Source organism: Eucalyptus grandis, chromosome 10 (genome assembly GCF_016545825.1).
Source record: "Eucalyptus grandis isolate ANBG69807.140 chromosome 10, ASM1654582v1, whole genome shotgun sequence".
Lineage (NCBI taxonomy): Eukaryota > Viridiplantae > Streptophyta > Magnoliopsida > Myrtales > Myrtaceae > Eucalyptus > Eucalyptus grandis.
The window spans coordinates 7691526-7700421 of NC_052621.1; the positions used below are offsets into that span (position 1 = coordinate 7691526).

General features: G+C 41.1%; 1 protein-coding gene across 1 annotated transcript; it reads right to left on the bottom strand.

Annotated features, from left to right (window-relative positions):
* Window positions 1–3900: 3900 nt before the first annotated feature.
* On the bottom strand, window positions 3901–8335 carry LOC104421490 (hexokinase-3). The gene is given in 10 exon segments (XM_010033453.3): window positions 3901–4468; window positions 4595–4676; window positions 4954–5081; window positions 5167–5265; window positions 5338–5493; window positions 6119–6193; window positions 6556–6738; window positions 6844–6994; window positions 7601–7760; window positions 7763–8335. Coding segments are annotated over 10 exon segments (1524 nt in total). The 5' UTR covers window positions 7872–8335; the 3' UTR covers window positions 3901–4087.
* Between the last annotated feature and the right edge of the window lie 561 nt (window positions 8336–8896).

Sequence of the window (8896 nt, forward strand, 5' to 3'; positions counted from 1 at the left end):
TCTCTCTCTCTCTCTCTCTCATATTGTCCTTATCTAGAAGAGTTTCTACGTGCCCCCAACCTTAATAACTATTAATTCTCGTTCCTGGGATTTTTTTCTTTTGGGGCTTAATCGTGGCCATAAAATGAATTGAGACACAGGTTCACCCCGGTTCATTTGGCTACATCCAGAAAAATACAATAATTAACATCTCTCATATCTTTGGAACTAACCTTCAATTACAAGAAAAAGATATTATAGTAATAGTCATGACCGAATGCCCAAATGACCAATTAAATACTCAAATTAATAAAAGCCCTCGTAGCTAGTGGCACTGCCTCAAAAAACCTCCACCGAGGTGACCGAGTAGGATCCCATGCCTTCCTGTCCATGGGAAGTAATGAACATGTTACCGTTAGATTTTAAATAAATTTCACGAGAGTCTCAAATTAAACGTTTGCCGCCCCCAGTGATTTAGGTATAATTAGGCGGTTTGGGATTAACAGGATTGACTGATTTCACGACCTCGCAAATCGACTCCCTATAAAGAATTTGTACATCTACCATTCCAATAACTTCTGAATCTACTACTGAATCCCAATCACGACATGAGGTTGCATTTGATTTGCATCTTCCCAACCAAGAAGGGGTTCACTTTCTTTGGGATGAACTTGCAAAGACTCAACCCGAGGACTTCCCTCGAATCCCATGGAAAAGCTTCCACCAGGAGCTTGCATTTGCTACATCAATGAATGTGCTTGCGTACTCTTCAATTCCTGTGGGAGACATATTAAAGAGTTGGAACTTTCACTAATGTTTCATACAATAGTCTTTGTCATCAACAGATTACCAACAAGTGCAAATTCGAATGTTATGTCTGGTTATAGGTCAGTCACTGACTATTTCATCTTAAGAGCCTTTGGTGTATATCTTATGTTCATGTGGATAAAAGAGTGAGGGGAAAGTTATCCCCAAAGGTAGAGACATGTGTATTTATAGGATATAGTGATGAGCATAAAGGGTATCGATGCTTTTTTTCTCCTTAGACAGGAAAAATGTTTGTTTCCCGTCAAGTAACGTTTGATGAGAATCATTTTGACTTTGCCACTTTAACCTCATCATCTCCTACAGCATCTTCTCCTAGTAAACCATGGTGTACTTCACCTGAGGAACCTTCAGATACGTCAAATGGAACTAGAACTCCAACAAGTCCAACTCACTCTATTGGCACAAGTGCTGAACAAAATAATCAACATGAAAATGAAGTCATTGACCTTCTCTCAAATTCAACATACTCCAGCTGTGCCATCAACCAACCCAAGCCTATCTCAGTCATCCGGATTCACTTCTTTGTGAGTAAATACCAAGCCAAAAGGCCCAGCTCTGACTTATTTATTGGATATCGAGAATCCAATCTATAGATGAAGCAGGCAAAAGGCTCAACGCCAGCGAGGAATTTGCCATAATAGATCAACTCTGAACTCTGTTCATGGTTGGTTGTAAACAAATTGTCTCTTTAGTACCATCCCTACAATACCATCTAACTGCCCCCTTCCACTCGGCCTTTCTTCGTTGTGTAAATAAGGTCTTAGTATGTATGGACCATATCCGCCACCGAAGTGCTCTCATCAAGGAATTCGTGCTTAGATGTTGAGATCAAGGGACTCTATCCAAATGCATGTGGGCTGAGCCATTCCCATCCCAAGCGGTGGCCCGATTCAGCCTAATCATTTGAATGATTCATGTGAGTTACACCTAACTTAAATTCCACTTCAATGGTGACCCTAACAGAGAGGAGAAAAATGAATACACTCGAAACACTACTAGTAATGAGGCTTCCAATCTCCACATGTATATATTCATTATAAGTCTAATACACATGTACCATTCGATCCAGTGGACTTCACAAGTCTCAAGTTGAATTCCACTCGAGTCCCGTCCTAAATTATGCATTCTATCTAAATGACCACCCTCAGGGGCAGTAGCGCATGGTACCACTAGCAACTAGACTTTTTTTTTTTTTTTTTGGGGGGGGTCATATAACAACCAGACTTATTTTCTATACATTTCACAATAGAATGTATCTCTTTTATTTATTTTTTCTTTTAGTTATCGATATCCACCATTAACATTTTTTTTTTTGAAAAATATCAAATAAGGACCCAAAGTTGGCATATTTTTTCAAATAAGGATCCAAAGTGGTTGTTGACTCAAATAAGAACCTCCTAAAGTGGCTAACAAGTCACCTGAACTTGCCGGCCAACCAAAATGTTCATCGGCCAACGAGTGTGTAACATTTTCGGAATTTGGTCCAAAAAAAAATGGATAAAAATTAACAAACCCTAAAAACAAAACCTCCCAAACTCTTCACGTTCTTTTAGCCTAAAAAAACTGTTCACGTTCTCGCGTTTTTCCTCTTATGCTCTTCATCTTCTCTGTTCTTTGTCCTCTCTCGCTTGGAGCACCAAAATTTTCTGTTAAAAAGAACACAAATTGTAACACAACAAGAAACCCTACCTTTGTTTCTTCGCATCTTCTTCTTTTGTTTTCTGTCTTCATTTTTTTCCAACGAAGAAGACAAATCTCGAGGACAGCCACATTTTCATTATTGAGACATTCGTGTGTAACACGAGAGTCTCGATTATTGATTATCTTTTCCTAGGTTAGCCATACATTTTGATCCACACTCCCGTTCAACCGAGATCAGTTTCATTCAAATTGGTGCAATCGATCCTCCGTTCGTTCAAAGTGGTTGTAACTTGTCGAATCAACATATTGACAAGGCGCAGGCATGTGGTGGAATATCACATAGATGGCAGCGAGGATGGTGATGGTAAAAGGAAATCTTTTGTTTCATGGTGTTCTTTTTTATGGGTAAACGGTAGTACAAGGAAAGTGCCTGCATAACCTACAAGTAAAGGGTAGATGAACTATAAGATTTGTGTAAGTTCTTCAAGGTATATCTAGCAGACTCATAGAAAGCAAGAATGTGAAGTTTTTGCATTACCTTATTCTTCAAGTTCACTAAAACCGAATGATTTTCGGTCCCCCAAAACAAGTTCAATAAAAAAGGAAACAAAGGTAAGAAAGTAATACAGAGTATTCCACAAACATCTCAATCTTGAGCACAATTCAAATCCACTTCCATAGACCCAACCAAGAGACAAAGAACATCTCCATCTCGAGTACTCACATCTTGGGCACAATTCGAATCCAAATTCCATGGACCCAAGCATGAGACAAAGAATATCTCCATCTCGAGTACCCACATGTCGGGCACAATTCGAATCTACCTCCACGGACCCAACTGAGAGAGAGGGAGGGAGGGCATGTACCTTCGGAACTTAGAGAGCCACGGATCTTGCTCCATTAACAAAGAATTTGGGTTCTCGAAACGAGAGGGCACAAAGAACGTAAAAGATGAAGAGCAGAAGAAGAAAAATATGAAAAGTTTGGGGTTTTGTTTTTAGGGTTTGTTAATTTCTATCTATATATATATTTTTTTAACAAAATTGCCCATCGGAAATGTCACACACTCGACGGCCAGTGAACATTTTATTTTGGCCACCCAACGAGTTCAGGTCAAATACGAGTTCAGGTCTTTATTTGAGACTTGTTAACTATTTCGAGTCCTTATTTGGAACAACAATCACTCCGAGTTCTTATTTGAGAAAGTAAGCTCGCTTTGGGTCCTTATTTGAGATTTTCCTTCTTTTTTTTTTTTAATAATGAAAGAAAATAACTTGGACAAAAGGAAAACAATTCTTTCAAGTACCTACCATCCCAACTAGCAAGTCTACATATTGCAATTCGCAACTTGCGAGGGGGATTATCAATAATGCAATTGGTGGTGCCCTCTTCTTAACCTGTAATTTGCAAGTGGGCATACATTTGCTCTTGCCTTTCCTGGCGAATACAAAAGGACAAAATAGAAAGAACCTTCATTAAATTTGCTTCGTCGAATGTACAATAAAGATATGAATCCAATGGCATACTATGAACAAGCCTCACCTCTTTCCATTTATAAAGAAGATATGGACATGCCAGAAGAAAAACAAATGCTACATTTACAGGGGCTATTCGTATAAATATCAAACAATATATATACTTATAGCATCTGTACGGCATCCCGATCGATGGATGCGTGTGAAGCGGCGAGGAGGGAAGCACCAATTCCTGATCCATCTTCCATCACATTGAGAATCACGTGTTCCGCCACGTCTTCTCCTAATATCTCAACCATGGCTTCGTTCAGATACTCTCTGAACATTGAGTAGTTGGTGTATAAACTGCCTTCAATGGCCACTGCGGTTCTCCTCATTTTGATGTCACTTCTGCTTCTCCCACTAGTGATTCCACCGCTACCATCCCTACCGATCTTCTTTAGAATTCCCACAATAGCAGCAGCTGCCAGTCGAGCAGCTCTTCGAGTAACCACGTCACACACGTTTACGACCAATTTACGTACTTTCAAGGGGACATCCGGGATCTAGAGGAAGAACCGAAGACACAGGCAACCAAATGAAAGAATTAGAAAGTGCAAACTAACTAATGTTACTCATGAAAACCTAGTCAACGGGAAAAAGAGGAGAGTATATCAAATAAGCATGCTTACCTCGAGATTGTCTCTCAAGATTTCTGCAACTTCTGCCAAATCCAGGGAGTCATCTTCATGCATATTTGCTACCAAACGTGTGCTGAAATGATAGATACGAGTAAATACTTGAATGTCAGAATACCACTTACCATTTCCAGTCCAGAAATAAGAGTAGGAAAAACTGCTGATATCAGGTATGTCAAGCAGTCATTTAACTGATATTCAGACCACCGCATTGCTAAGATTTCCCACATTTGGTATCCAACAGCACTCACTAGTATTTATAAGAACTAAAATTTACACTTAACTCTCTCCATCTAAGCACAGTCACAAATGCTCAGAGAGAGAGGGAGAGAGAAAAGCATTCAAAATTTTACCTCAATATGAAGGGTTTCAACAACGTGGGAGAAATAGGCCCCAAAATATCAGATTCTTGGGACATCCTGAGTAGTACTCTCCTAACGATATCACCCAGGTACATTCCCGATATCATTTTCTCAAAACCCTACAGCAAAAGCTCCACACGGTTATGTTAATTCGAACTTATTGATGCCAAAACAAAGAAATAGAAAGAGAGCACAAAACAACACCTGTTCATTTGGGTTGGGGCTCTCGGCATCTAAATCAATATCATACGAAGTTCTTGGCAAATGAGACGACCAGAAATTTCCCCACTCCATGTTTACAACCTAAAAAGAAAACAAGCACGTGAAATCTATGTCATGCAAGATAATTTCAGTAAGAGAGGAAAGAAAAGATACCATAACTCCAGAGGAAGTAAGAATTCCTTGGCATTTGATTATTGCATCCATTCTCTCCACATAGCAAGCATTTGTACCAGTTCCAATTATCACTGCAGCAACAGTGTCTTCATCATGATAATGCCCCAGAGCTAAAGTTCCCACCGTGTCATTTACCTGCTCATCAACAATGAGAATCTCATCAAATCCACCAAAATTTTAAGTCATAAAAAGCATAGTAGTTGACCATTCCATAATTTATCACAAAACAGAGCATCAATGCATGCCATGTGTGAGTATACAAGTCATGTGAAGGTGAAAATCTTTCATAAGCAGGAGTTTGCTAAGGCAAGCTGAACTTGATCTAACTCGATCATCTAAAAGCTTGCCTCTGGGATTAGCCAACTCAGCCAAGGTTCCATGCACACGAGTCCTTCCTTGGCATCTCCATTTTCAATGGAAAACCCCCATCTAGATTTTCCTTTTAGATGAATTATCACCTCACTACAAGATCATCAGACCTAATCCAGATGAACAAAGTCGATCTCAACAATAATTATTCATTTAACAGTCTGAGAAAAGTGCATCTATCAGTCAAAGAAATTAATTACATCAAATAGAAGAAAAAAGAAACGAAGAAGGGGAAAAACCATGCTAAAATTCAGCAAATTACAGAAAAATCTTTATTTTTATATTACATTATCTATGTATACATCTACATAGTGACACGCTTCCGATATGCTTAAAAACTCTTGGCATGGTCAACAAAATACACACATAATACTAAAGATGGAAAGTCTACCAGAGCAGAAACGCGCATAGACAGGCCTTTTCTTGTCAATGCTTGTTGTAAACATTCAACCACCTCTTTCCCAACCTGACAACCAATTAAATCATCCAACTTAAGTGGTTCAGTTGTCACCCTTTGCACTGATGACCGTGAATAGATGATAGCTAAATTGTCGTCATCATAGGAAAAAAATATCCACATAAAGAGAAGGATCTCGTCTGAGTTAGGACGATTGTTTGAGAGAACAAGATAAACAATCTTGAAACAGGATTAAAGAAAAGAACTACTACCTCCTTAAAAGAGAACCATTGTCACTTGGACCCAAAATTCAGAAGGGTAACATTATTACCTTCATTAGAACTCCCGTCACGAACTTAGATAAGTGGAAATAAAGTTTTCGCATTGGAAAATTACTAGCAATCTAACAAGGAAAGCTGGAAGAAACCAACCATGTCCTTGATAGCAAATCCTTTTGTCCATTTGATCAGAATGCCAGATGAAACAGAGGTTTGCTTAACGGGATATGAGAATGTGAAACCAAGTTCTCTTCTTCTGTCCAATGGAAATGAAGAACTGCTTTCTTCTCTTTCGACGAATTCCTTCAATGATGAAGCAACAAAATCAAAAAGAGCCTGCAAGGAGTAACCATGTTATGATAAGCACACTGTAAAAGATATAGGGCTCAGGATTACAAAATAAAGATATATAAATCTTCCGCAATGCGTTAATCAACGCACCTCAGTTGTGCTGGTCATCAGATGTTGAGGAATGAGTTGTCGTTCCACGTCATGTGCAAGGATCGAGGACCTTTGTCCTCCTAGCTTTACCCTCAACATTCGAAAATATGTACCACCGACATGCAGCGCATAATATGTCCCTTTCTCACTCCTAGATAGCAACGAAAAAGAAACAGAATTACAAGAGAGAACAGAGTCACCAAATCGCCAGCATTCCCTTTTGAATCATCTGCATTGCTCCTTGCATAAGTCAACTAAGCTAAGGTGACACAGGGCACATAAATATCAGTCCTAAACGCAGCACAGCCCTAGACAGAGAACAGGATTCACAATGCCAACAAAACATCATACTGAACAAATGAAATCCCAATTTTCTAAATCGTGGGACATCCGCTAAAGCTAGACATTTCCTATTCCCCGAAAAAGACTGCTCTAAGCATCAATGAGCTGGAGTGTCTAGCGGTTGAATAAGAACATCAAGAATAAACATCAGACATTGAAAATAAACTGCTCAGGGACGAATAAACAAGAAGCCCAGCAATGACACGCAACCGGCATCAGGAGTCCCATCCCTTCAACGTGCGAACAGTCAGTCAATGCAAAGCACGAAAATCGCCAACCAACTCGCAAGAAAAAACAGGCAAAATCAAAGGGGTACAACAATTTCCTCGTCAAGAACAAGTAAACATTCCAAGCCGGCGGAGCGAGAAATCAAGAATCGAACAACACGAGCTAAAAATGGAAAAAAAGAATTTACCCAGAAGGGAGATTGTCGACGAAAGTGAGCAACATTCTGAGCTTGGAGCCACCCTCGGACGCCAACCCCGCGTGCATCTCGACCGCCATGGCGTCCACCACCTGCTTCAGCCTCCCGACGCTAGTCTCGCACCCTTCCTCGACCTCCCTCAGCACCCCAGAACCCTCCCCCACTTCCTCCTCCTCCTCATCCTCCGCCCCACCAGCGCCGCCGCCACCACGCACGCCGCCGCCGCCCCGGCGGCCGCCACCACCACCCCCACCTTCCCCATCACCCCACTCCTCCAGCTCCTCCGTACTCACCCTCCCCCCGGAGCGACGCCGTCTTAGGAAAAGCTCGGGAGAGGAAAGACGGGAAAACGAATTGAGCGCACGGGACAGTGGAAAAAAGCGCGTGCTTTTCAGCTCCTAGCCATCGAAATCCGCCATTTTGATGTACCTCCGATCGTTCACTGGAACGAGACCCTGCCTCCGGACCATGCAGGGCTCCGCCTCTCGTCGTCGCTCCCGCCGAATCTGACGGACCCCCCGAACCGGATACCGGAACGCCGGCCAGCGAGGGAGGGGCGCGCTTCACCTGGCCCTCGGCGGGGGGGACCGCTTCGTAATCGGCGAGTCGCCGGAGGTCCTCCGGAACAGTTTTCCGGCGAGACGGCGGCGGCGGCGGCGATGGTCGCGGTAGTTCTCTGCGAGGGAAGAAAGAGAGAGGCCCGGACAAGGGCCAAGATGGTGGTGGTGTAGGGGGTGTGTGCGCGTGTTATTTTTTTTTATTTTTTTATATTTATTATTATTTCTTTCTTTCTTTCCTTGCACTAAGCGAAGCATGGGAAAGCGAAACTAAGGTGATATTTATATTCACCCGCAAATACTGTTTTGCCCTCGGGTTGTCTTTTGTGTGTCGGATTCGTGCCCTCCTGTTACTCATTTGTTCGAGTTTTCTGAGAAATTGTAGAAATAATATGCCAGTAATTCGTACTTTTTTTTCCTAGGGAGTTTCAGATGTTGTCCGTGTAAGTAGAATAATACAAAGAATACAATTAAATGTACAAGTTATGTTTGAGGCAGATAAAACAATTTCTTATTTTTCAAGACACCTTCACCAAACGTAAATGAATTCCCTCTTTTAAGCATATATAAATTAAACGTGGATGCTCTTTAAAACATCATTGCATTATTTAAGAGTAAAGGAATAGAGTTCTAAAGTAAATTATAATAGACAGTTGCAATCTTCTATTCTCTTTTAATTAATATCTATTGCGTTGCACAAGGATATACTATGTGAAATTTCCCTTTTTCA